We start from the raw sequence: 26785 nt of genomic DNA on the forward strand, positions 1-26785 counted from the left end.
GCAAGGCCGGCTGAGTGACAGGAAAGGCGGGGTCGCGGCCGACTGAAAGACTGGCGAACGGGGCGGGGCCTGGCCGGCCTCGTGACCGGCGTCGTCGTCATGTGACGCGGCCGGTCGGGCTCCCAAGATGGCGGTGTGTGTAGCGGTGATCGCCAAGGAGGTGCGTATGCGGGCTGCAAGGCCCGTTCCACCGTCACCCTCTTTCTCCGCCTTCCCTCCTTCCCTGCCTCGGGGACTCCAGAGGGTGGGCTCCGGGACTTTGCCGAGCCTAGGTGGCCGGGGCGGGCCCGGGGTAGGCGCCGCGCAGACCTACACCTGCCGCTGCCGCAGCGTCACAGACCGGGTCCTCCTCTAACGTCCCGGCCCCTGCTCCGCCCAGCCGTCGTCGGCGGGCTCTGTGGTTTCCTGCTCCGGAGTCTAGCCGTCCACTTCGGTCCGTCGTGCTCCACCGCGCGCTTCCACTGGCCGGGCCATCGCTTACCTTCCACCCCAGACGACTGACTCGCTTTTCTCCGTTCGGCAGCCACAAATGTACCGTGACACACCCGTGCCTAAAATCTCAACAGTGGCTTCTCATTGGAATCACGTCTGAATAACCTTCCTCCCATACCAGTGACATCCTCCACTCCAGCCGACGGAATTACTTGCAGCTCCCCTGCCAGGCTGTGCTCTCTCACTGGGCCTTTGGACCTGAAACCCCACCCTGCCCTCCTCCACTCGCGTTCCCTCCACTGGCCACCATAGATTTCACTTTCTCTAGAAAGCTGTTTCTAAATCCTACGATTGAGCTGCGTGGCCATCCACCCGCCACAGTATACTGCAGGGAACCTTGGTAGCCTCACAACCTTTTGTTAAGACAAGGTTTCTGAGGCAGTTCTCCCGTGAAGCTCTTGCTACGCTGGGTTCTGTGTTAGCACTTGCTGCGTTACTTGTCGGTGGGTTTGTGGACTGTCTCCTTCACCCGATGTCATCCCTATCAGTCAGGGTAGGGGCAGTGTTGTGCACACTATATTTGTGCAGCACCAGGCCTGTGGCAGCCTGGAAAGATGCTGTTTAAACTCCAGGGTCAGTTCAGTTCAGTGGCTCAGTCGTGTCCGACTCTTTGCGACCCCATGAATCGCAGCACGCCAGGCCTCCCCGTCCATCACCAACTCCCAGAGTTCACTCAGACTCACGTCCATCGAGTCCGTGATGCCATCCAGCTATCTCATTCTCTGTCGTCCCCTTTTCCTTCTGCCCCCAATCCCTCCCAGCATCAGAGTCTTTTCCAATGAGTCAACTCTTCTCATGAGGTGGCCAAAGTACCGGAGTTTCAGCTTTAGCATCATTCCTTCCAAAGAACACCCAGGGCTGATCCCCTTTAGAATGGACTGGTTGGTCTCCTTGCAGTCCAAGTGACTCTCAAGAGTCTTCTCCAACACCACAGTTCAAAAGCATCAATTCTTTGGCGCTCAGCTTTCTTCATAGTCCAACTCTTGCATCCACACATGACCACTGGAAAAACCATAGCCTTGACTAGATGGACCTTTGTTGGCAAAGTAATGTCTCTGCTCTTCAGTATGCTATCTAGGCTGGTCATAACTTTTCTTCCAAGGAGTAAGCGTCTTTTAATTTCATGGCTGCAGTCACCATCTGCAGCGATTTTGGAGCCCCAAAAAATAAAGTCTGATACTGTTTCCCCATCTATTTCCCATGAAGTGATGGGACCAGATGCCATGATCTTCATTTTCTGAATGTTGAGCTTTAAGCCAACTTTTTCACTCTCCTCTTTCACTTTGATCAAGAGGCTTTTTAGTTCCTCTTCACTTTCTGCCATAAGGGTGGTGTCATCTGCATATCTGAGGTTATTGATATTTCTCCTGGCAATCTTGATTCCATCTTGTGCTTCTTCCAGCCCAGCGTTTCTCATGATGCACTCTGCATAGAAGTTAAATAAGCAGGGTGACAATATACAGCCTTGACGTACTCTTTTTCCTATTTGGAACCAGTCTGTTGCTCCATGTCCAGTTTTAACTCCAGGGTCAGGTTGCTCCAAAATGGCTCTGCAGAGATGGAGGTCTGAGCTGACCCTTGAAGGATCTAGAATGAGTCTGCCAGCGCCTCTGCCCAGGTGACAATTGCAGGAGTTGGCATGTTGGGAAACAGCCAGTATCATGGGGTTAGGAGAAGGGCACCCACTAGGGTGGGGCCTTGTTTTCTGGGCCAGTGCACCCAGGGTGGATCCTTGTCACTTCAGCCACCATCATCCTTTTCTTGCAGAATTATCCTCTTTACATCCGCAGCATCCCCACGGAGAATGAGCTCAAGTTCCACTACATGGTGCACACATCCCTGGACGTGGTGGATGAGAAGATTTCTGCCATGGGGAAGGCCCTTGTGGACCAGAGGGAGCTCTACCTGGGCCTGCTCTATCCTACAGAAGACTACAAGGTGTATCCTTGTGTCTGTCAGCGACTTCAAGTCTGAGGATTTTCTGCAGTCTCAGAGTGCACTGTAGCATCAGGTCCCTTTGAAAAGCATCTTATAACGTCACTTGGAAAGGAAAAAAGATGTGGGCTTTTGATCAATGGGGAATTAGAGCAGCTTGAGACCAATTACGACCTCATACCCCTTTTCCTTCAGTTAGGAGGATGATGTGGGAACAGCCAGGCTTGAGTTGCCTGGAGAATTGTGACAGTCCTCACTTGTCCCTGGGGTTTGTGGAGGGACTGGGGACTCTCTAGCATCATGCCTGCAAGGATGCCTTCCTGTGCCGTCCCAGCAGGGCCACCACCTCCTGAGCCAGGGGTCTTCGTTCACTAATCTCTTTTTTAGGCTCAGCCCCACCTGTCACTGTAAGATCTTGACCAGTCCTCAGGACATATTATTCCAAAACCCATGGAGTTCAAAGACATTCCAACAAATATTTCATAGTAATGACCTTGCCCAGTGTCACTGCCTGGGAGCCACTGGTCCACAAGACAAAGTAGCCTTTTGAGGTGTGGGTACCTTAGGCTGACTGCACCTCGTTTGTGCAGCCTCTGGTTTTGCAGTTAACTCTCTGGGGCCAGGAATTGGTGCAGAGAGAGGATGAGGTGCCCCAGGGTTTGGGCAGGTTGCCCCAGGACTTGAGTTGTGACAGGCCTTAGTTGCCTGCCCTCTGCTCCTCCAGCAAACACCGGAAGCTGTATAAGGAAGTGTCAGGTCACACCTGGCGTGGCCCTGTGACCTCCTGGCACTGCAAGACAGGCTCAGCCCAGGGCTGGTGCTGTGATGCAGGTTGTCATGCACCTCCAGAGCAGCTGAGGAGCTGGGAGACATATGCAGATGGCCCTGCACTCACAGACTCTGCAGTGATGAGTCCCTGTGTTAAGAGCGAATTCCCTAACCAGCTGTGCAGATACGGCTACGTGACCAACTCCAAGGTGAAGTTTGTTATGGTGGTGGATTCCTCCAACACGGCGCTCAGAGACAACGAGATCCGCAGTGTGAGTGTGGGGACTAGTGACTTGATTTTCCCTGTTTCTTTAGAAATGCTGAGAAGCCCCCAGCGTGGCAGCAGCTGTGCGTCCATGTGAAGTAAACATGTTGCTTCTTGTTTCAGATGTTCCGGAAGCTGCACAACTCCTACACAGACGTGATGTGCAACCCCTTCTATAACCCGGGGGATCGCATTCAGTCCAGGTGGGCGTGGCACCTTCTCTGGTAACCCCTGACCTGCTGAGAGGCAGCAGTTCTGAGAGGGATGGAGAGAGGGAAGGCCTTTTTAAGCAACAGGCACTGTGCCTCTAAGGCAGCTGTTCTGAAATGGCAGAACCCTGTTTTTCCAAACAGGGTTTGGAAATGCTTACAAGGATCTCCAACACATGAAACGGAAGGGGAGTTGGGGAGCAGGGCGGGGGCAGAGCTTGTCCATCTGGTCTTCCAGGTGCGCCCAGCAGGTACTGGGGCACCTCCCCAGATCCCAGTGAGGGCCCAGGCATATGGACAGGAGCCTTCTGGCAGAAAAGGTTCTCTTGCCAGTGCTGATTTTGTCTTTGACATTGAACTTGGATGATTAGAAAATTAGATTACAGGTATCTTCCAAATAGCCTTCAGTTAAACACAGACAAAACATTGGAATGTCAAAAAAGATGTTTCCCAAAGAACTGTTCATGCGTATGTGCTCCAGAACTGCTCCTGGGAATTCCCTGCGTTCCCAACAGGTGACTCCAGCCAGACCCTTCCTGTGGCACCTCCCCTCAGTGGTGACACGGTGTCTTGGGTCATCCGGGTTCCCACCCCTGACTGGAGACCCAGCCAGGGCAGCTCTGTGGAAAGTCGCGCAGGAGTGAAGCAGGAGACTCAGATTCTCACCACCCAGTGTGGGAGGATGCACACGTGGGCCTCAGCCAGCTTCACTTACCCGGACCTGGGAGACTGACGTCTCTGCCAGCCGGGGATGGAGGGTGGGCGTAGGTCTGCCTCTTTGATTGGTCCATTTTTCTCTCCAGGGCCTTCGATGGCATGGTGACCTCCATGATGATCCAGGTCTGCTGAGCAGAGCTCTGCAGCCCCTGGCTGGAAAGAAGGGTTCTGTACATAACCGCATTGTCCAAATGTCTGTTCATCTCACTTGCCTCTCCTGGGGGTTGCTGGGGGCAGGGCCTCATGCTCGGGGCATGTTGACTAAAGGTCTTGTGAGATCAGCTTTGGGTTTTTCCTTCTGAGACAGCAGAGGCTTGAATTAAAGAGAGTTTAGGGACTCCCCTACTGGTCCAGTGATTAGGACTCTGAGCTTCCACTGCAGGAAGCCCAGGTTTGATCCCTGGTGGGGGAACTAAGATCCTGCAATCTATGTACTACACCCCAAAAAAGAGTTTATGTGGAACTTTACAGGGGACAGAGCTGATCAGGGACCAGATGGAACAGGAACTCTTGTCCCCACTAGGCACGAAGGGGCAAGGAAAGCCTGGTGGCAAGAGCTCCTGGAGCTTGGAGCCCTGAAGAGGCTGCGAAGGGAGGGGCAGAAGACCTGTAGACCGGCCACCCTGCTGCATCAATGCCGTGGCTGCACCCCCCAGTGACTGAGAAGGTGGGCTTGTCTGGAGGGGTCAGCCTCCTGTGCCCAGAGCCCAGTTAGAGGGGCACGTGGGATGGCCTGCACACCTTCCCCTGGGGGTGGGGCTTGCCCTTTTTGGTTTTGCTCCACCCTGGAAGGCTGCCTTCCAGAGACCGTGTAGCTAGCATCTCATCAACTGCTGGTGGGCATCAAATGAGCAAACTCTGAGAGTTCCCTTCTGCCTCCTCAGTCACTCTGGAGGGGGTCTTTGGCCAGGAAAAGGGTGGTTTAGACTCATTGGGAGTGGGAAAGCTGTGATCTGTGAGTGTTGGCAGCCCAGGGCTAGATCTGGGGTGCATTCTGCTCCGCTTATCTTTGGGTTTACTAGCACAGATGAGATTTTTTTATAATTACAGAAATAAAAAAAATTAGCTCAGAGTGTGTGTGAAAGACACAAGTCCCAGGTCACCCCCCCCCCACCCTCCACACACACATACACACACACACACAAAGGTGGGATCATAGGACCTAGACGAGGGCCGAGAAGTGTGATCAGCAGGTATGGGGCTGATGCAGCCATCTTCATGTGGGCTTTCTCCCCAGTCCATCGTCAGAACTCTGGTTGAGCTGTTACTAGTAATCTGTCCTGCCTGAGGAAATGACCAAAGCAGGGATTGCAGTTTGCTAAGCCGACATCCATTTTGTCTTGTTTCTTTACTAATAGGTCCCCAGTGTTATTGGGGACAATTGGTCAGACAAAATATACTTCCTGTCCTCACACGGGTAGGTCATTGTGGCATGTAAGTGGATGGTGTTGGGAGGCACTTGCAGGAAAGATACTTAAAAGAGGGATTTAGCTGGCAGTATCTTCACTTTTCCTCTTCTATCCTGGAACTGGATGTGATGGCTGAAGCTTAGGAAACTATCTTGAGAGCATGCAGACAAGATTCATCCTCTAAAGATGGGGAGCAGAAAACTAGGCAGTGTCTGGGTCTTTGCTGACATATCAGTCCTGAATGTTCAGCATTTTTTTTAAATTAAAAAATAAAACCCCTATCTTGTTGAAGCTACTGCTGTTTGGGTTTTTCTTTGGGTGGAGCCAGATCAACCCATAAATTGCTTTATATTTATGGGTTTTCACATGCATTTCCATTTTCAGCCTGAGAAGATAAGGGTTAGAAGTAATGTGCTTGCCTTTGCCAGCAGAACTCTCAGATAGCACTTTCACCTTAACTTCTTTTTTCTTTGTACCGTGAGGCTGGCCTCAACAGAGCCCGCCTGCCTGTTCGTCCCCACCTGCCCCAGGCCCATCCTCCCTCCAGGGGCTGAGCCCTGTCAGATGCAGCCCCTACTCAGCCCTTGGCTGTTGCACCAGTGATTTCTGTTGAAGTTGGTCTTCCCTCCCCATCAGGAATCCTTCTCCCTTCTGTGCCAGGCCAGATGGACCAAGAGGATGCTGCGTGTCTTGGCTTCCTCTGGGCACAGCTAAGGAAGTGTGGGTCGGAGCCCTGGCCGCCCATGTGGGCTGCTCAGACCTGAAATCCAAGGGAAAGGAGGGCCTCCCGGATCCATTCTCCTTGAAGTGGCCATACAGAAGGGATTAAGAAGGTACTTCTGAAAAGGGACCAGTTCCTTGGGGTAGATGGCTTGTCAGCAGGTACTTACAGAAAAGTAACATGCAGGGACTTCCCTGGTCATCCCAGTGGCTAAGGCTCCACACTCCCACTGCAGGGGGCTGAGGTTCAATACCTGGTCAGGGAGCTAGATCCCACACACTGCAACTGAGAGTTGGTGATAACTAAAGATCCTGCAAGTTGCAACTAACAGATCCCACATGCCACAACTGAGACCCAGCACAGCCAAAGAAATACACGTTTTCTAAAAAAAAAAGCAACGTGCACAGTGACAGTGTGTAGCCTGCTTGCCAAGGAGGGTACTGACCTCAAGTGTGGAGCAGCAGGAGCTGGTGCTTCACGAAGTTCAGCTCCAGAGTGTGGTGCAGGCAGCCTGTCTCTCCTGCAGCCCCCTAAGTGCACATGGTCCTGGCAAGGGCCTTGCCACTCAGCCCCTCCCACCCATCTCCAGGAGTGGGTAGTGGTGTGTATGTGTGAGCATGCTGGTGCGTGTGTAGAAATAGAATCTAATTCTCTCACACGGTTCTGGGGGGCAGAGTCAGAAACCTAGGGGTCAGCAGGGCTGGTTCATCCTGGAGGCTCTGCTGCTAAGTCGCTTCAGTCGTGTCGGACTCTGTGCGACCCCATAGACAGCAGCCCACCAGGCTCCCCCGTCCCTGGGATTCTCAAGGCAAGAACACCGGAGTGGGTTGCCATTTCCTTCTCCAATGCATGAAAGTGAAAAGTGAAAGGGAAGTCGCTCAGTCATGTCTGACTCTTAGCGACCCCGTGAACTGCAACCTACCGGGCTCCTGCGTCCATGGGATTTTCCAGGCAAGAGTACTGGAGTGGGGTGCCATTGCCTTCTCCAGAGGCTCTGAGGGAGGGTCTTTTCAGCCTCTCCAGCTTCTGATGATGGCCAGCAATCATCATGGCTCCTTGGTTTATGGACACATCACTGCAACTTCTGCTGTCTCCACATTGCTTTCTCCGTGTGTCTCATACCCAGTTTGTGTCACTGGGTTTAGGGCCACCCAGCTGATGCTTAGTTGCATCTGCAAAGACCCCTTTTCCAAATAAGATCACATCTACAAGCACCAGAGATTACGATGCAGACATATGTGGGGGGAGGTTTGTCATTCACTCCTCTATAAGGACCATTGCTGACCCCAGATCAGCAGGGGAATGTCAACCTGGCCTGATGGACAGGTGGATGGAGAGTAGAGGCCTACTGGCCCTCCCGAGAGAATGCTATCTTCACTGGTGCTGTAAAGACACCAGGGACTGGGGACCTTTGGGGCTTGGAGCCCCAGAGCAGCTGTGTTCGAAACTTGAGGAGCTGATAACTGAAAGATTACAAGGCAAAGAGGGTTGCTTTAGAGAAGCCCACGGAGAGGTTTTTTAGTTACTTAAGGCCGTGACCGAGTGTGTCTGCAGCCCAGACCCACAGCTTCCTTCCTCAGCTCTGAGCTGAGCGTAATCAGTGCACACTGCCCCTTCAGGGAGAGAGTGGGGCATCTGTCTGGGGGTGGGGGTGGTGGTGCAGGGCACAGGCAGGGGCCCAGCATGGAAACCTCTGTATTCAGGTCTCACCAGGGCTGGGCCTGTGCCAGGTGTACCATCCCTCTGCCCCTCGTCATGGGGCAAGCACGTGTCCAGAGGCCACCAGACCTGGGGTGAAGACACACGACAGCTTGCCCCTACGGTGTGAGGAGGCTGCCCATTGGCTGTTAGCGTGTGTCTCAGAGTGAGACACCCATCAACTGCTTTCTCTGCACCTGAGGAAACAACGTCCAAGTGAGGCGAATTAAAGGGGACACTCTTGCCATGTGCTTTTAAAAAATATTCAAGTTTAATAATTTATGCTTTACCAATAAGATACATATTTCTACTTTTCTATAAAAGGCGTTAGTGGAACATCCCTGATTAAGTCAAGCCAGCGCTGACCCCGTGGTGCCCGGACCTCACCTGCCCACAGCTTCGTCCCATGCCCTTCAGAGCCCGGACTGGCATCCGCGCCAGGCCCACCCTGTGCCCCGCTCCGTGCACGGTGGCCTCGGTGGGGTCCGGCAGTCCTCCAGAGGAATGAAGGGGGCGGGGAAGTTATTCTTAGGAGCACCGCTGTTGATTCCTGACCCAGCGGCAAACCCCACTCTCAAAATCCGGTCCTCACTTCAATATGGAGAAAACCACGGTGAGAATCTTCCGCGTTCCCTGCAGGAAGGAGAATGGGAGGTGAGCGGCCTCCAGAGCTCCGCCCACCGAGCCCCGCCCCGCCCCAGTAGGTTACCGCCCTCCCAGGGCCCCGCCCACCGGCTCCGCCCTCGTGGCCTGAAACGGGCCCCGCCTTGAAGGCCGCTGTAGGGGAAGGATCCCACTCTGGCGCCTGGGTGTCCCCGAAGGCCCCCGCGGTCCGTGGAACTGATCCCTGGTAAATTGGTCCTTTTGGGCAGCACCTGGAAACAAAGGCCAAGTCCGCCTAAGACCTCTGTTCTCATATCCTCCTCCCCACCCCTAGCCGAGAGGAAGGCTAAAGCTGCCTTCCTGGGTTTCCCTGCTGAAGGCTCTTAAGCAGGTGAACATAGGCCCCAGGGCATGAGGCTGCCTGAGGCATCAGACCCTAGCCTGGTCCCAGTCCTCTCAAGATCTCCACTTAGGCCACAAGAGTACAGCCACAGCCTCAGTCAAGCCAGTATCTCCCCCTGCAGGTGGGGTCTGGATCAGGAAGGAAGCCTCCCCCAGCAGTCCAGCTGATGTGCCCAAACACCAGAGACTGGCAAAGGGCCAGGCTGGGGCAGCTGTGTGTCCTTGCCACTCGCCCTACCCCCACCCCCTCGCCTTGCAGTGACACACACCTTGATGACCCGGCCTCGAAAGATGCTCTTGTCCAGCTCCACGGCGGCCTGGGCCGAGCTCTCCGTGGCAAACTCTATGTAGGCATAGCTGGGATGGAGCAGGGGCCAGTGAGGGCAATGCTTACCCAGGCACAGCTGTTCTCCCCGGGCACCGGACCCTTCCTCGAGGTCCCCTCCCCAAGGCCCCACACTGACCCCTTGGGGTGTCCAGAGAACTTGTCACACAGGATGGTGACCCGGTGGATCTCCCCACAGTGGTTGAAATAGGCCTCCAGCTCCTGGGCCGTGCCCCCATAGTCCACCTGCCAGGCATGGGCCATGGTGGGGGGCCTCGTGCACTGGCCTCCCCCTCCCAGGGGCTCCTGCAGCACGTTTTCTTGGTAGAGAGGGGTTGATCGGGCCCCGGGGTGGGGGGTAGTAGCTTGGGCCTCTGTCCTCCACCCCTGTTGGAGGAGGGGACTGGATACCCAGAGGAACGCTCCCCAAGTTCACTGGCCTAGGCAGGGGTTGTGTGGCTTTTCCCAGTGGAATTCGTTGCCAGTGATTTGCTCACTGGGAGACTGCATGTGGAAACCCTGAATCCCAGGCTACAGTGGGTCTGACCACAAAGGGTCCACACTCCCTCTTGGGGATGCCCCCTCATCGGACCCCCAACCCAGGCCACAGTGGGTCTGACCACAGAGGGTCTCCGTTCCCTCTTGGGGATGCCCCTTCATCAGACGCCCCTCCTGTTTCTCCCTTGCAGGCCTGTGTGGCTTTGGAGTCTGCCCCTGAAATGCGGCCCTTCGCCCTTCCTTTAATCCTCTCAGCCAGGAGGGGGCTGCAGTTGCCTTCCTCCCCTCACTCACATTGCCCACGTAGATGGATCTGTGGTCAGCCTCTGCCTTCTCCAGGGGGCTGTCTGTGGAGAGAGGGGCTTCAGGACTAGGGGCTTGTCTTGGGCAGGGGGCTCCTGGCAGCTGCTAAGGGCAGGCGCCCCACCTGGGTGGCTCAGTCCTCACTCCTCTGAGAAGAGGTGCACCCGCATCTCTCGGGGGCTCTTGGGGAAGACCACCTCTTGGGGCTTATCCAGAAGGCCCCACTGCCAGGCTGGACCTCATGGAAACCCCGGCCTCTCCCTGGGAGTTTGCAGTCATCCCAATTTACCAGGAAAGGGGTGCTCAGAGCCATGCAACCGAGGACTCAGCCCCACGGCCCAGGACAGCAGTCAGCCTGGCCTGCCGGCTCCTACCTGTCTCGGGACTCAGTAGCTGCCTGGCCAGCAGGGCCCCGGCGGCTTCCTCTCCTTCATCCAGGTTCTGCACCCTGGGCGGCTCCGGCCCCTGGGCCTGCTCCATGGCCCACAGCTTCAGTTTGATGGCCTCCAGCTCCTGCCAGCACATGGCCCAGGCTGAGCCTCGAGGTGGGACGGCCCCCAGGCTTCCCTGGAGCAAGGACAGAGGGGATGGGCCTGCCTGTCCTCAGGTCATGCTGGGGCTCCCCGGAGGGGCGAGGGAAGCCGTGAGGACCCGGGCCTGCAGAAAGCCCCTTTTTGACACCCCAACACACAGAGGCCTCTCCAGCTTATGTGTGGTGGGTGTCCCTACACCCTCCTCCAGGCGGGGGACCGTGGCCTTCTAACCCCTGGAGGCAGAGCTGCAGCGGTCTATCCCCCGGCCCCAGGCACCGGGTTCTTCCGGTTCCCAAGATCCCACTGGCTTCCCCCAGGCGTTCTGCTCAGTGGTTACCTGGTCAGGCACTGGGCACTCAGCCAGGCCCTCCCTCTCCAAGAGAGACAGCAGGAAGCCGGCATCTTCCTCATTGTCTTCCTCAGCTTCCCCCGTCTCCTCCTCCTCCCCGCCAGCCCCCGGGTCCAGATGGGTCTTCTCGGCTGGGCTCCAGGCCCCCCAGCCCTGGGCCTCAGGGTCTGAGGAAGCCCTCTGGAGCCAGGCCTCAGTAGGGGGAGGGAAGAGGGTGCGGCTGAGGAAGGGCCACATGGCAGCAGGGGCAGGCCAGGCTTCCGGGCTCACTCCACGCCAGCACCTGCCCGCACCCTCCTGGGTTTTAAGCCTGCCTTTCCAGGCCAGGTGTTCTCACTAGAGGCTTCAGCGGTCTCCTGGCTGGGGCCAAGCCTCCCCTCTGGCTTCTGGGCCCTGAGGGATCAGAGGCCAGACCCCAGTCCCAGGCCTTTCTTCCTCGCAGGGTGGCCCCTCCGGGACACATGAGATGGAGAGGGTGCAGCTGAGGTGGGGGGTGGGGCTGGGAGGTCCGTCCCCCCACAGCTCAGCCTCACCTGCCAGGATGCAGGAGTTGTTGTCCATGGGGTTGTCTATGGGGTTGTTGTCTACACGCCTTGCTGTGTCAGGCCTCCAGTGGTCGACCACCGTCAGGATGACACAGGCACAAGCAAGTTGTCTGAGTGTGCAGAAGCGAAATTGGGGCATGGGGGTCAGAGCAGGCTTCCCGGAGAAGGTGGCATTCGAGCCAGCCTTCACAGATTGGGTCAGGCAGAGCCGAGGCGAGTGTGGCCTGGGTGGAGGGAACAGCTTGAACAAAGGTCTAGGGGTGGGGGTTGGGTGCCACGGGGTCAGAGGTCTTGCAGAGTGGGGTACTGGGCCAGAGGAGAGACATCCCTCCTCTTGACCCCCCTGGATCCCCCACGGACCCTCCCCCCTCAACCCTAGCTCTTAGGTGGGAACCCTTGACAAAACTGCAGGCCTGTGGAGATCAGGCCTGGATACCGGGGGCTTGACGGCAGCTTGTCAAATCCTGGCCTCTTCCCCGCACTCTCCTCAAGGACGGCTGCAGACCTGTGTCCCTGGGTGCCCTGGTTTCCGGTCTCCCCTCCCAGCAGCTGCTCTGGCCTCTTTCTCGCCCTGGTATGGCATCCTCCTGAGTGTTTGCTCACCCAGCCCATATTGCACCCTCTAGGCTGTAGCTGGTAGGTCCCCTTGGACCAGTTGGGGTCTCTTCCCTGGGATGTGGAGCTGGGGGATGGGAGAGCTGAAGCCTGTGGACCTTGGGGGGCCACTGGTGGGAGGGTGAGGCATGTGCTGTGGGGCCCGCGGTGGCTGCCTTTCTCCTCTTGGCTCTGTTCTCACCTCTGGGGAAGCTGAACTAAGCCTGCATCATCCCCCCTCCATCCCCCGGGGCCCTGGAGGGAAAGGAGCCGGCCTGAGCTGGCTACCAGCCTTTAGGCATGGCCTGCTAGCTCCCAGCCCTCCTGCCTGCTCTTCTCCCCTTGGCTTCACATGGTTTTATGCATTTGCATGTCTGAGGTCCCCGGGGCACTACTGCCACTGTGTTGCTGCTTCCAGGAAGCCCTCCTGATTGCTCCCTCTGTGGCCACAGTGCCCAGGCCTCTGCTGGTCCTGTGTCAGGCACACATCCCCAGGTCCCCCCAACCCCGGCTGGCCAGAGCACCTCAAGGGCAGCACTGAGGACGTGGCCCCGGCCTGAGGGTGGTGGACGAGGACAGAAGTGTCGCTGCCGCAGGTCTCTCTCACAGCTCAGGGCAGTCAGCTCCCCTCACTTGCAGGCCGAGACTCCATGGAGGGGTTCTGGCCCGGGCGCCTCCCTCTACCTCCACATGGCTAAGCGACAGCATGGCGGCTGTGTCCGAGCCAAGGGCCGGCTGGACTCCGGCCTGGCCCGGCAGGCTCCTCTGAACTCAGATCTCTGCAATGGAAAATTGCTGTCATCCCCTCTGTGCCGGCACTGCTGACGCACCAGGCCCGCTGGGGCTCCCGCCAGCCGCCTGGCGTGGGGACAGACTCGCCCCCACGCTGGCCTTTCCAGTGGTGCCGTTCAGAATACACCATGTTCCAGGCTGGGCTGGAGTATTAATAACAGCCTCCTCCCAGGACCGCCCCGGAGCTCGGAGCCCTAGCCCGGGACACCCGCTCTAGGCAGGACCTGCCCTGTGAGCCGGGACACTACGGCAGGGACACCCCGGCTCTTTGGGGTCAAGGTGTCCCTTCCCTTGGTGTCCACCCTCAGAGCTTGTGGATGGTGCCCACACGGCCACAGGGAGGGGTGTTCGGGCCCTTGAAGCCTTGAAGTCAAGGTCGTCCCAACCACCTCGAGGACACACCTTTGAGCGTGCACTGTCCTCCCCCAACCCTTGGCCAGAACTCAGGAGGCAAGTCATCTGCCCTGTCCTGTGGACACTCCCACCCTGTGTCACATGTTCGCCCATCCTCATGGGTCAGGGTCTTGTCCCTCTTGCCTGGTCCCGAGAAGGCCCCCACACAAATCTGTGTGAAATGGGTGTAGATGGAGTTGCCAGACACTCAAGGAGACGCGGAGCCCGTGCTGGTGAATGGTGGCTTTATTCCATGACACAGAACCCACGGGGCCTCGAACAGAGAGATGGGGGGCGTGGGAGGGCGGCTGCCAGGACCCTGCCCAGGACTGAGGAAGACAGACTGACCCCTTTGGGAGAATTAAAACATAGCGTGACATAAAAAGAAGAGGAAGTGGACAGTCAGTCCTTCCCCACCAGGCTGTGTGTGGCTATGCCTGGCTGGGCTCCCACTGCCTGAGCCCCTCACCCACGGAGGCTGGCCTGGCTGGGCCCCTAGCCCTGCATTCAGATGTTTAAGGTCAGGCTCCCACTGAATCCCTGATGTTGCATTACTGCTGTAGGGGTCTCTGGTGAGGCGCCCCAAGGGGCCGACTTAATTGAAATGAAAAGAACAGGAAGCAGGCAGACAGAGTTTTCTGGAACACTTCGGACTGTATGGGTTGCTCCAGACAGCCGGCTCCCCAGGCCACCTCTGTGTGGGGTGTCCAGGCCCCTCGACTCCTCCGCCTCCTCCTCGGCCAGCAGGACAAATCTGGTGGAGGGAGGGGGTACTGGAAGACACCTGTGGGCTGTGGGGGCCTGGAGGCAGGTATGGGGCCGCAGGGGCCAGGGAGAGATGGGGTGGGGGCTGCACTAGGCCTCCAGGGTCCTGGGAACTCCGGCCTCATCAGCCTGGGCGGGGTGCCTTCTCCACTCTCCAGCTCTGAGGGGCTCACTCCCAGCTCTGGGACCCCCGGATGGAAGACAGGCAAGGGGGAAAGGTGGAGCCAACAATGAGCACCCAGAGACGGGGCTCTGGGAGCCCTGGTGTCTGGTGCCAGCCAGCTTGGGGCTCTGTCTCCCTCCCTTCCTGGAGACGCCTCCGGGCAGTGACCCTGATGACAAGGAAAGCAGCAGGCACCGCCCCCTGCAGTGTCCAAGTCTTGTCAGGGAATGTGACTCCCTGACGGACGGCCCTGATCACAGGGCCCCTAAGCAGCTGTGTGGGCCACCTCCAGCACCTCTCCTGGCCCAAAGCCACCACACTTGCCAGGCGGGCCCAGAATGGCCAGAGCTGTTGCTACAGTGTCGGTCCAATCTGCCCACAATGCCTGTAGTGGAACATGGTCTGTCCCTGGAGCAGGCCTGGATCCATGGGAGGGGCACTGGGAGGGGATGGCCAAGGTGGCTTTGGGTCACTGAGGGTGTTGATGCTACACTGGGTCCTGGCTGGGGATGGACTGAGGCGTGGTTGTGTGGGTTAGATGGAGACACATGCATGGAGTGCAGACGGGCGGATGGTGGAAGGATGAATGGGGGCTCAGGTGACAAAGAGTAATGGACAGACGGACAGATGGATGGACGGATGGGTGAGAGACTGGATGGCCAGAGAGGTGACCAGATTGGCTGGAGGGATGAACTGATAAAAGGATCAATAGATAATTTACAGATAGCCTGAAGAGATGGGCAAAACAATGGGCAGACACACGTGCTATAGAACTGGGTCAGGCAAGGTGACTGGTGCCAGGGCCTGGACTCTGGTGTCCTTTTGAGGATATATTGGAAGAACTGGCAAACAGGAGGGAGTCAGAGCCGGTCCTGACCTCTCTCCACAATGTCATTGGGATGAAACCAGAAGGCCCCTCTCCTGGCCCCTTCCCAGAAGGCCGGCTCCTCTGTCCTACGGCCCGTACCCTCCTGGCCCTGAGGCTTTCTCCAGCTCTCCTCTCTGCCCTGTAGCACCTAAGGCTTTCCTTTGGTCCTGGTGGGCCATGGGGACAGTAAGCCTCTTGATTCCGATGGGGTCTGGGGTGTGCCAGCCTGCCTACACAGGGAACGGGGGACACTGGTCTTTGCCAACAGAATACCCCCAGACACCACCTGGGGACAGTGACACATCCTAGGAGAACGGCCAGAGAGCACAGGGGGTGGGCAAGGTCAAAGGGCCTCACACCAGGGGCTTTCCGCATGGGAGTCAGGGGGCCCAGGCCAGCATCTGCCACCCTGGCCTTGCCATCCTCCCTGGCAGCTGTGGCTGCCGCCTGCCTCTCTCTGCCCTCCTGTCCTCGCTTTGGCCTCAGAATGGGGGTAAAGCTGCTGTTTCGGTCTGACTTGCGGGGAGGGAGACTGCCAGCAGCCGCATCCCACAGAGCTTTGGGGTCACCAGTGTGTCCAACCTGGGCCTCCTGGGAAGAGATCCCCACACACGCACCAACCACCGGAGAGCCTAGGGGTAGCAGGGCAGGACGGCCTCGGGGCACAGAGAGGAGGGGGACCCCTTCTGTCCAGACGTCCTCTTGGCTTAAGAAAGTTAGCTGCTGTAGAAGCAAACTGTGGGAAAACACGGACCCCCAGTCCCCCTCCCACCAGGGCTACTCATTCTGAGTTTGCCTCTTCAAGCAGGGCCTGAACGCAGTGACTAACAGAAACAGGCTCCCAGGGCACAGAGGAGGCCTGCCTGTGTGACCCGGCCCACACCTTTGGGATCTGCTGACACGGCACCCACTGGGACGCCCCCTCCCTCCCGCTCTGGGCCTCAGCCTTCAACTGTGCTGCCCACCCAGCCACCACCCTCTGACCCTGCGGCCACTCGCTGCCGGCAGGGGCTCCATCCGTTGGCCTATGGCCGGCCCCTCACGTGAGGCTTCTGCAGCCCCGGCCAGCGGCAGGTCTTAGTGTATGAGATACGGGTGTGGGGGCCACACCAGGAAGAGAGCCTTCCCCGGCGGGCTTGCAGCGACCTCTTCCCAACCACTGGGGTGGGAGGGGCCACCCCAGCTCAGACCCTCAGCCTGTGGTCTGGTCCCCCAGGCTGGTCTGGACTGAGGCCACCATCTGGCCAATGTGCCACCACCCCTGGTGTGCCTGCCTGTCCTTGAAGAGGAGCAGAGGCCAGCCAAGCCCACCTGCAGGGCTGCAGTAGTCCTGACGTCAGGGCCTCGGACCCCCCAACCAGACCCCGGGCTGCCCTGGGCACCACCCGCTCCTGCCTACCTGCAACCTCATAGGAACAGAGGCCAAGGGAAGGTGGGCCTACATCATAGCATGTGCGAAACTGCCATTTCAACAGGTTCAGCGCTTGTAAGAGAGCAGACTGCCCACGTGACAGGTGCCTCACGAGAGCCTGAAGCCCACACAGCCCCTGCTCTTCTGAAACCCACAGAAGCAAGCCTCTGAGAGGCTGGCAGCCCTGTGCAGCTCACAGGCTTCTTGGAGGGTGAGAGGTCTAGCTGGGCGGTCAGAGTTAGGGCTCCTGCCAGGTGGGATTTGAACAGCACCTGGTCTGTGGCGATCGGATGGAGTCCTTCCTCTCAGTACTCAAAGGATAAGTTCTCACAACTCTGGAAAGTAACAGTGATCAACACACACATCGCTGCCTGGTGGACCACAGTTCGGATTTCTCTGAAAACCTAATTCCTATTCTTTACATACTTCCATGGTTTCTCTTAATTTTTTATTTGGCAAACATCTCTTCTTTATTATCATCATCATGAATATCATCATTTGGACCTCTGCAAGGACTATATACATTCACATTATCGTATACCATTGACTTCTTGCCTCTCGGCAGGCCCCTGGGCTCTGGGTTTCAGTAGCTGGTCACTATTGCACTCCAGTCCTGGAACTTCTTACAGCCATGCAGTAAAATCCCGATCAGAGACCGTGTCTGCTGTTTATTCTCCCACTGAGTACAGATCAGAATTTCCTTATTCCTTTATTTCCTCCTTGAGATCGCTGGGGGAGCGAGTGGGATGGGGGTCAGGGTGAGGCATGGGGCGGGGACTTCAGAGAGACCATCCCCTGAGGAAGAGCTGGACAAAAATGCAGGTTTATATACAGCTGGTCAAGTCTCCAGAAGGTGCAGGGAGGGCAAATTGCTTTTCTTTGTGGGTTTTTTTTTTTCCTTTTTCTGCAAAAGTGTGAAGACAAGAGAGGGGCTGCAGGAAACACGGGGGCTGGGATGGAGAGACGGGCTGGGCGGCAGGCTTGTGTAGCGGGCAGCAGAGGTAGAGGAGGACGAGGAGGAGCAGCAGTGGAAGGCGTGGTGGCTGTCTCCTCACACTCAGAAAAGCAGTCGAGAATCAACCCGAAAGATTGTCACAGTTTTGTCTCGGAATTATATTCTTTCTCGGAAGGACACATTAGCACTTTTTTCACAAGTGGAAAGGATGAAATGTGATGGAAATTCACAGAGGGTGTGAGGACGGACAAGATACCCTTCCTGAGCGTGTGCAGATACATGCTGGGTGTGCCCCAGTGGACATGCACACACACGCTTGCACACACGTGTGGGTGCCGAGGGCCTCACTGCCCACCCCACCTGGCCCCAGCGGAGGCGCTGCCATGGAGTTGAAAAGAAAGAAGTTGCTTCCTGTTGGACAAAACACTCCAAACCCCAATACCCCATCGCCCCCCAAACAGAATCAAAGCAAGAGAAAAGACGGACATTGGAACAAGCCCAGGCGTGGAGGAAAACAGTGAAAAACATCCTTTGGCAGTGACAACAAAATTTTGGATTTTGACTTCTTGTGTATGTTTTTTGGATTTCCTTTGGAGCAGAGGTGTGTCCGGCATCCTTGGCTAGCTAGCTGGCAAGGTAGTTTACAGGTATGCTTCCTTTCAGTTCAGTTCATTTCCGTCGCTCAGTCATCTCTGACTCTTTGCGACCCCATGGACTGCAGCATGCTTCCTTTACCTTTTTTTTTTTCTTTTTTTAAAAAAACTTTTTGGGTTTCTACTTAAAGCCAAAGAATTTGACATTAAAGGAGAAAAAAATCTGAAATGAAAAATTACGACTTGAGTCTGACATCTTTCTCACCAGCCTCACCGCACTGGCCACACACCCCTGGGGCGGTTTCCATGAACTGGCGGCTCGGATCTCCGGCTATGAAAGAACAGTTTTCCTTTTCCCTTTTGAATCAGGCAAGGGGAGAAAACCCCAGTTTTCTTTGTCCATTTCTGAGTAGCTCTCTTGCCACAAAGTCCCCCAAAATTCTTCAATGAAAATATAAGCCACCAAACAATTCGATTTTTTCATTGAAGAGAAAGTATGTGAAAGTCATAAAGAGATAAAAACAAGACAGAGAGCGAGACAAGGAGGGAGAGGCGGTTGTAGACGAGCTGGTCACCTCTGGCCAGCATCCATCCGCCACCTAAAGTTCAGCTGGGGGCTTCTGAGGATTCGGAAGAGGTCGAGGTGTGATCGTCAGGTAGCTGAGGAAGTCGTGTGGATGCAGTCTTGTTGGTTCTGTTTTCTTTTGGAGAGAAGCAGTAGCAGCGGTGACTCCCATGGTCGGCTCCCAGGGCTGGGTGTGCATCCTGCTGGGCCGGGCGGGGCTGGGCAGTTTGATGGACATCAGGTCCTGGCGGGTCAGCGGGGCGCTGCGTCCAGGGGGCCAGGTGGGCCAGGGGAGCCGGGGCGGGAAGGCCCAGTGGAGCCCGCCTCGCTGGGGCTGGCAGCGGCTGGGGGCAGGCAGGGGCCCAGGCCTGTGGCGGTGTCGGACTGTCCAGGCACAGGCTCAGCCACGGCGGCCGCGGGGCCCTGCAGGCTCTGTCCGCACACATGGTGGTGCTTCTCCCAGTCCTTGTGCTGGCAGAAGGAGCCGCAGTAGCGGGCCGCGTTGCAACCGCTGCACGTCTCGCTGGCCTTGCGCCCACAATTCCAGCAGCTCTGGAGGTGAGGGGGGACGATCAGGGTGGCCTGGGCTTGCCCCGTTTCCCCCAAGCACCCACCCAGCTGCAGACCAGGCACACACTCCAAACACACCGGCTCAAACCCAGCCAAGGCATCACCAAGCAAGAAGAGAAAAAAACTCCGCTCCCAGGCTCGCAGGTGATCCTCTGCAGACAAGGCCCCTTGGCTGGGCCACTCTTGGGGGACAGGTTCCCACCACCCCAGCCCACCCCAGACAGGTTCATGGTGTGCCATGGCCCCTTCCAAAGGGGATCTTTCAGTAATCCCTCCTAGCACTGACAGGGCTTTGATACCAGAATGTCACAGTCTGGGCAGAGTAAAGGGGCGGTGAGTGCCCACAGCTGCTGGAGTCCTTTCCCTACCACTGGGCCTCTGCTTTTTTTTGGAACAAGCAATGACCCCAGCCACCCACGTGAGCAGAAGGTGGGCAGGGATTCTACCTTCAAAAGGCCGGAGGCAGCAGCGTGGGCTGTAGGGTGGGGAAGCCAAGCCACCCTAGGAGGAAGGACCACGTGCCCAGGCAGCCTCCCGAGCCTCCTGCTGGCCACCCTCTGCAGGTGTGCCCCCAGCTCCCGCCCTCGCTGCTCCCTGCATTCCTGCAGGCTCACTCCCTCCAGGACTGCCCGGACGGACGACCCTGCTTATGGGCTTCCCTGACACCCACCGTCCCCCCCATGCACGTCCATGGCCTGAAGCAGCACAGGCCATACTCCTGCGTCCCCACTCCCTTGGCCCCTCAGACCGTCAGGTCTTTCTGCTCCAGCTGAGAGCGCAGTGGAAAAGAGATGCAGATGGGCACCACCTGACCGGAAGTCATCTCCTCATTCCCTCTCAGGGCCGGCCCAGCACAGACAGGCCCAGGGGATTTTGGAGAAGTGCCCTCCTTGAAGAGAGTCCAGGGGCCCCTGAAGAGGGCCGCACCCTTCTCTTCACCTCTCTGCCTTCCGAGCCATTCTCAGACAAACAGAGAATGTACTTGGTCACTCAGGGTTCCCACCCGCCCTTCTGGACCAGTCCAGCCCCCAGACACACAGGTGCCAGGACGGTGACTTGTGCACCCTTCTGCTTTCATGGGTCAGAGAGATCATGGGCTTTGGTGTCAGCCAGCCTGGGTTTGAACAATGGTCCTGCCACTTCCTGGGCAGTGACCTGGGGTGAGCCAGACTCTCTCTGGAGGCCTCAGTTTCCACATCTGTACAATGGGAACACCCACAGGATCCAGCTCACCAGGCCACGTGGAGTCAAGAGGCCCTGGGGCTGCACAAGGTCACGTGGCTGGGAGGTGGTGGAGCCGGGGTGGCGCCCCGAACTGGGGGCAGGGGTGGGGGGCGGCCCTACCTCGCTGGAGTCCTCCTGCTGGTTGACCACAGTGAGGGCGTCCTCGGATGCCTGCCGCCGCGCCTCGGCCAGGGCCCGCTCCATCTTGGCCCGCTCTGTGCTGATGAGCTCGTGGGCCTTGCGCTCAGCGTCAGACACGGCTTTCTGCAGCTCTGACATTGCCTGCCGCTTCACCTCGTTCACCGCCTCCTCTGAAAAGGACACCTTGGGCTGTTCGTCTCGTGCGCCAGCCCAGCTGGGTCTCCCCTGCCCACAACCCCAGAGGGGGCAGGCAGGCATGGTTATGGGGGAATCTCCAAAGCCTGCCCTCTACTGTGTGCAGAGCACCACACCCTAGAGGGTGGAGAGTCGGTCAGCAGGCCTGGGAAGGCCCTGCTGGGCCCCTCCAGCATACGGGGAGGGTGGGAGTCTGGGGCTCCAGGCCATCCACACTCACCCGCCTTCCTCCAGATCTCCTCGGGCATGTAGCCGGACAGGGTCCGAGGCATGAACTCCCGGTGGACATCTGAAACACAGGGGCACCAGCGTCACACACAAGACAGGGCCACGCCCTCTTGGGCCCTGGGGGCAGGGTGTGGGAGTGATCTTGGGGGTCCCTGAGGTACACAAGGGGGAAACCCTGTCTCTGCAGCTGGTGGAGGCGGGAACAGAGCAATGTCATGAAGGGAGACTGTCGGGGTCAACGGGCCTTGGATTTGACTGGGAGCTGGGCCAAGATGGCCTCTCTCAGGTTCCATGGTCATCAGGCCCCCCGGGGGCCTCCCAGTGCCGAGACCCTGTCCCATCGGAACCAAGAACTGGTCCTCCCTGCAGGTCAGGCAGTGTGTGTGCAACAGAAGACCTTTCTTCTTCAGGTGGGGCGATTTGGGTGCTATTTCCCTGCAGGGCCATGACCAGTGATGGCCTGGCCCCTGATCCCCCTGCTTCGGCCCCACACGTGCCCCCCAGCACACCTAGCTGAGCACCCTCTGTGCCCACGGAGCTGCCGAGGGGCCTGGCAGTTGGCCCAGGGCCCTTCTTGCTGTCCTCTGCCACGTCGCTGCAGCGCCGGATCCAGTGGTTGAGCTCCTCGCGGTCAGCCTCCTGGCAGCGGCGCAGCACGGTCAGCGACCGGCGCGTCTTCTCGGCCATGTCCATGATGCAGTTCAGGAGCTGTGGGCGCCCAAGGTGAGTAAGCCGTGCGCAGAGGACAGCTGGGACACTGTCCCACACTCCGGCCCGGTCCACCCGACCGTGTGACCTGCCCACGGCTCTTGACGCATTGGCTGGAAAACCCATTTCTGCTGCTGTGAAAGATCCCTGAGCACCTGGACAAGGACTGGGGAGGCACCCAGGGCTCCCACTGGTGGGGAGACTGTCCAGGACCCAGAGCTGGAGCTCTCCTTGCAGCCCTGGAGTCGCGGTCTGCCCTGTGGAGCAGAGGGGTCAGCGCTGCTCTGGGGACCGCCCTTTTCTTGGGCTCCCCTCCCCAAAAGGACGCGGGGCAGGCATGACCTGAAAATGGTGTTGAAGAGGTCCAACCCTTATGGTCAAGGGAGACAGTTCATGGTGGCCCAGGGGGGAGTGTTCTGAGGGCTGGCCAGGAGTGCAGGGGAAGCAAAGGTGTGGGCACAGCGGCCTGCCCCTGTAGCCCCTGCAGATTGGGCAGAGCGCCTGGGAGTGGCTGTGGCACCCCGTGGCCTGAGCCTGGACACTCACGTTATTGAGGTGCTTCCACTCTTCCGCCCACTCGCGCTCCGTGAGCCTGTGGTCAATCACTTCCTCAGGCCGGGATCCGTGCATTGCTGAGGAGGGAGAGGAAGCTCAGGCCCGGCTCCTGCTAATCAAGCCACGCCCCTGCTCACGCCCCCACCCCAGGTCCCGCCCACGGGCTGTGCCCTCCTAGGGAAAGTGGGGAGGTGAGGAAGGGAATCCAGGGCTCTGAGCCTCTCTCTGCCCACCGCCCTGGGTGGGGTGGGTCAGGAACAGGCCTCTCCTCTACTCATGCTTGAGAGGAAGAAACCAGTGTCCCCATCCCTCGCTTTGACTACTCCTTCTCCCCCAAATCCAGCCACTCTCTCTTTCTGCCCCCTGCTGCCAGAGAAGTGTCCGTGGACCTCACTTAAGGGGTGTCTCCACTGCTCAGGGTCTCCTTGTGGCTTCCTGGCTTCAACTCACACTTTACTGCTTTTTCTGAGCTAGCTGAACTCCTATGCGCCCTCCAAAGCCCAGGTGGCAGGCTCCTTCCTCCTCAGCAGCCTTGGGCTCCCAGATTTCCTTGAGCCCTATATATCTCTGGTTGTTTAGTAATCACAGGTGCTTCCTTGTTTATTCTCAATCACCCAGCAGACTGTGTCAGTCCACAGGGCAGGGCTGGCAAGGCCTGTTCCCCTCTGTGGGTTGAGCTCCTGGGCTGAGCTCCTGCTTGGTAAGAGGGGTGCATGGCTTAATCTGCTGGGCCTCAAATGAGCAGCTCCAAGTGTGCTCTCCTGGGAAACAGTGGGGCTTGGAAAAGTCAAAAGCCCTGGCACTCATTCCCCATGGGGCCTAGGCCCCTTGTCTTACCTGTGGCCTCAGTTTCCCAGCCTCCCTGCCTCCCTAGTGGGAGGGGAGAGTCCCTGGTGTGGATGGAGGAGGGCTCTGTACTTAGGGCTTTATCCATTCATCCCTGCTTCATCCTCTGGGGGAGGGGTTCCTGCCATTATTTCCACTTAACAGATGAGGAAACTGAGGCTGGTTAAGGGGACATGTTGATCAAGGTCAAGCAAGGTCGACTGGCACTGGGGCTGTGCTCTTAGCCACTGGCTGGTACAGCTCCAGGGACTGAAACAATGGGATGCCCCCACCCCATAGTCAGAAACAAAACAACCATGAGCTGAGAAATTCATGCCAGAAGGGCAGCATCTGGCGTTCTCACAGCTTCTCCTCTTATACTACTTGAAATACCGAACACGATCACCCTCACTGTGACCCAGCATGCTCCATGCTTCCTGGGCTGGGGTCTACTTAGGCCTTTCTTGGTCCCCAAACCTGAAATGCCTCCTCAAATTGCAGCTGAGGTGGGAGGTGGTAGCCACAGGCCGCTGTCCACCCACCGCCCTGCCCTGCTGCCCGCAGAGCTGGGGCCCGCGCCAACGCCCCAACCAAAATAGTGGCTGAGATCTGCCTGACAGCTGGCGTTTATTTTTGCGTTAGCAGAAGCGGATGGGAATTAGCACCTGCCTGACCCTGCTGTGGGGAGCCAGACACTGTCACCTGCTGCCTGGGCCCAGGCCCTGGCAGCTCCCATAGGGAGGAGGAGGGGAGACGGCCTGATAAGGGGCAAGGCCTCTGCTGACCCTGCCTCCGGGCCCCCGGTTGGTGTGTTGGGCCTCCGTCTCAGGGGCAGCCTTTGCAGGCTGGTCTTATTCATCTCTTTGACCAGCACAGAGGAGGCTCAGAAGGCCAGTCGTCGTTGCTAGGCAACTTTGGGCATGTCCATTATCCCTCCGGGCCTCAGTCTGCCCATCTGTGATGTGGGCGGGCTAACACATGACACAGGTGTATCAGAACACGTTGGGGATGCCGCCTTCTGGAGCCCAGTAAAGCATACAGTGCCAACCAGACTTCCACCAAGAGCTGTCACCCTGCCGCCAGCACAGCTGGGCCCTATGGCACCCACTCTGGACCCAGCCCTCTATTAACCCCTCATGCCCCAAGGGCAGGGCTGCTAATCAGCAGAGAGGCTGCAGGTGTGCAGGGGTTGGGGGGGCTGTGACTTGCCCAGGGGCACACCTAGGGAATCTCAGAGCTCAGAGGACCAGGCAGTCCTGCCCCTAGGGGTGTGGCCCCAGTGCCCAGTCTCTCTCATCTCCCTCCTCTGCTCAGGGAACACCCCCTACGGATCTGGTGTTTTGGTGTTGATGCCCATCCCGTTAGAGGGCAGAACTGGCTGTGTGTGATCAGCGGTGCCTTCATGTTCCCTTGGGGCACCCAGGCCTTGGAGGCGAGGCCACAGCTCCTATGACTTGGGGACCCCCACGTGCCAGGTATTTCCTGGTTACCATGCACCCCGAGAGGCTCTAAGTCCCCCAGGACAGGTACCCCTGCAGCCATGGTGCCCCTCCCTCCATGGGGAAGGGTCTTCCTGGGCCTGGGGGATGTTGGGTTGCCCCCAGGACAGAGTCTCAAAAGATGACTGTCCCTCAGGCTTCCAGGCGCAGCCCAGCTGGGGTGGGGCGCAGATCCTTCCTCTGCACCGTATTCTCACGTCCATCCTTCCAGACAGACATGTCCAGGTGGCGCCCGCCTGCAGGTACACACAGCCGCCCTGGCCGCCCCTGCCCACACCACTCACCCAGCTGCCGATGGCGCTCCCGCAGCTCCCGGGGGTCAAGGTGGCGGTAGGAGTCCCGGAAGTGGTGGGCCATGGCCATGTCCTCCAGGCGGTAGTGTGGGGGCGGTGGCGGATGGGGCAGCCCATTGCTGGGGCTGTAGCGCTGGACGGGGCTCAGGGTGCACGGCCGTTTGCTGAGGTGGTCTGGGTGCAGTGGGTCCCGGTCTGACCCATTCTCTTTGGTCCTGGTCCAGAGAGCAGGTGGGGATAGTGGTCAAGGGACCACGAGCCACGGACCCAGGGGAGAGAGGGAGGCAGGGGCGTGGACAGTGTGAGCGAGCGGGAGACAGACCTGCCCACTGGGGGCCTGGCTCCCCCTCTCCCCTCCTTCTCAGGGGTGTGGGCTCCTGGGACTTGGGAGTCAGGGTTCTTGGGTCTTCTTGGAGAGAGCAGGGAGAGACAGCCTTCCTGGCAGCAGGACACACACCCGCGCTGTGACCCAGCAGTGGGCATCAGCCCAGGCATCTGGGGACCTTGGGTTGTTGGACGCTCAGGCACACCTGCAGGGAACTCCTGCCAGGTAGACTCTCTCCTGCCTCCTCCCTTGTCCCCCCGGGGTGGGGTGAGGGGCATCTGAGTCCTCAGGAGGCCTCGCCACGGCCGGATAGCATGGCCTCCCGGTGGTCAGCCTGTGCAGTTAAGGCTGAAATTGACCAGCCCAGTGGCTGCAGCCACAGAACACAACACGGTTTCCACCTGCGTTCTCAGCCCTGGCACTGGGCGCCCGCTGAGCCTTGGCAGGAGGGCAGCTCTCAGGAGTCAGAAGGGGAGGGCGCTGCCTGTTGCGCCCCTAGGTACCTGTCGGGGGTCCTCCTCTTGCCGTTGTCGTTAACCTCCAGCAGGAGCTCCGAGGAGTCGACAGGGGAAGAGGCGTCAGCATCCAGCAGGGCTTGCTCGTGCTGGGCCAGGTACTGTGCAGGGCTCTGCTTGGCCAGACGGGCGCAGTGCAGGAGCTCCCGCTGCAGCAGGGGCAGGTTAGCCTGCGGGGAGGGTGGGACCGGCTTGGATTGGCTGCTGGCTGAGGTCAGGGCACGAGTGTGCTCAGATGTGAGGCAGGGAGGCCAATGGCCAGCCTTGCTGTGTGACTTTGGGCAAGATGCACGACCTCTCTGGGCCTCGAATTCCTCTGCTACAGCTTGGGAATGAGGGCAAGACCATGCCCCTAGGGGATGTGGGTTTTTCTTCCAATCACTAAACTCCCTTCTGCTCCGGCATCAGGAGAAGGTGAGGAGGGCTCCTCCTCAGGACCCACTGCCTGTACCCGTGGGAGCAGGTCTTGGGTGAACCCCTCTCGGAGGAGGGGGTGAGGCTCAGAGCGGAGGGGCGGCCCCCAACTCGACTTGCACCATGGAGGAGCAGGACTCCAGCATGCCTGCCCCAGATGGCTGGCCCCTGCCTTCCCACTTCCTGTGGGTCCCCAGCCCGGCCTGGAATGAAGGCTCTGTGTGCCCACATCACTGAGGTGACATGTGGTCACCTCCCGGGGGAGGGGGGGTCTGGACATGACCACTTGGCTCCACATTTGTGGGTTAGGGCACCACAGCACAGGAGGGCGTGGTGTGTGTGGGGTGGGTACAGGATTCGAATGCAGATCTGGCCTGCGACAACCAGACGTGACCGCTGTGCCCTCCAGCCTCTGCCCTCAC

General features: G+C 58.4%; 3 protein-coding genes across 11 annotated transcripts in view; 1 reads left to right on the forward strand and 2 right to left on the reverse strand.

Moving 5' to 3' along the window:
* Positions 1-26: 26 nt before the first annotated feature.
* Positions 27-6086, forward strand: TRAPPC2L (trafficking protein particle complex subunit 2L). Of its 3 annotated transcripts, none has more exons than XM_070770455.1 (5): positions 27-160; positions 2260-2432; positions 3380-3467; positions 3584-3663; positions 4473-6086. In XM_070770455.1, exons 1-5 carry the CDS (start codon positions 128-130, stop codon positions 4516-4518), a joined length of 420 nt encoding a protein of 139 aa, XP_070626556.1. In that variant the 5' UTR covers positions 27-127; the 3' UTR covers positions 4519-6086. The 3 variants fall into 3 exon arrangements, with proteins under 3 accessions (XP_070626556.1, XP_070626555.1, XP_070626557.1); XM_070770454.1 differs by having other exon boundaries at positions 4910-6086; XM_070770456.1 differs by having other exon boundaries at positions 68-160; positions 2283-2432; positions 4910-6086.
* Positions 6087-8026: 1940 nt separating this feature from the next.
* On the reverse strand, positions 8027-12095 carry PABPN1L (PABPN1 like, cytoplasmic). The gene is made up of 6 exons (XM_019980198.2): positions 11216-12095; positions 10720-10858; positions 10337-10389; positions 9489-9576; positions 8947-9089; positions 8027-8847 (listed from the first exon to the last, which is right to left on the reverse strand). The coding sequence occupies exons 1-6, from the start codon at positions 11462-11464 to the stop codon at positions 8803-8805; spliced, it is 717 nt and encodes a 238-aa protein (XP_019835757.2). The 5' UTR covers positions 11465-12095; the 3' UTR covers positions 8027-8802.
* A 1684-nt stretch (positions 12096-13779) lies between these two features.
* The window catches only part of CBFA2T3 (CBFA2/RUNX1 partner transcriptional co-repressor 3), an 81431-nt gene continuing 68425 nt past the window's right edge, over positions 13780-26785 (reverse strand). For all 7 annotated transcript variants that reach the window (XM_019979318.2, XM_019979317.2, XM_019979322.2 and 4 more), the window contains 7 exons: positions 25938-26119; positions 25101-25324; positions 22484-22569; positions 21739-21937; positions 21222-21290; positions 20786-20976; positions 13780-19423 (listed from right to left, as the gene is read on the reverse strand). In XM_019979318.2, coding sequence (XP_019834877.2) covers positions 19124-19423; positions 20786-20976; positions 21222-21290; positions 21739-21937; positions 22484-22569; positions 25101-25324; positions 25938-26119 — 1251 coding nt within the window. In that variant the 3' untranslated portion in view covers positions 13780-19123. The remainder of the gene's footprint in view (positions 19424-20785; positions 20977-21221; positions 21291-21738; positions 21938-22483; positions 22570-25100; positions 25325-25937; positions 26120-26785) is intronic.

Source organism: Bos indicus, chromosome 18, assembly GCF_029378745.1.
Source record: "Bos indicus isolate NIAB-ARS_2022 breed Sahiwal x Tharparkar chromosome 18, NIAB-ARS_B.indTharparkar_mat_pri_1.0, whole genome shotgun sequence".
In the NCBI taxonomy this organism is placed as follows: domain Eukaryota; kingdom Metazoa; phylum Chordata; class Mammalia; order Artiodactyla; family Bovidae; genus Bos; species Bos indicus.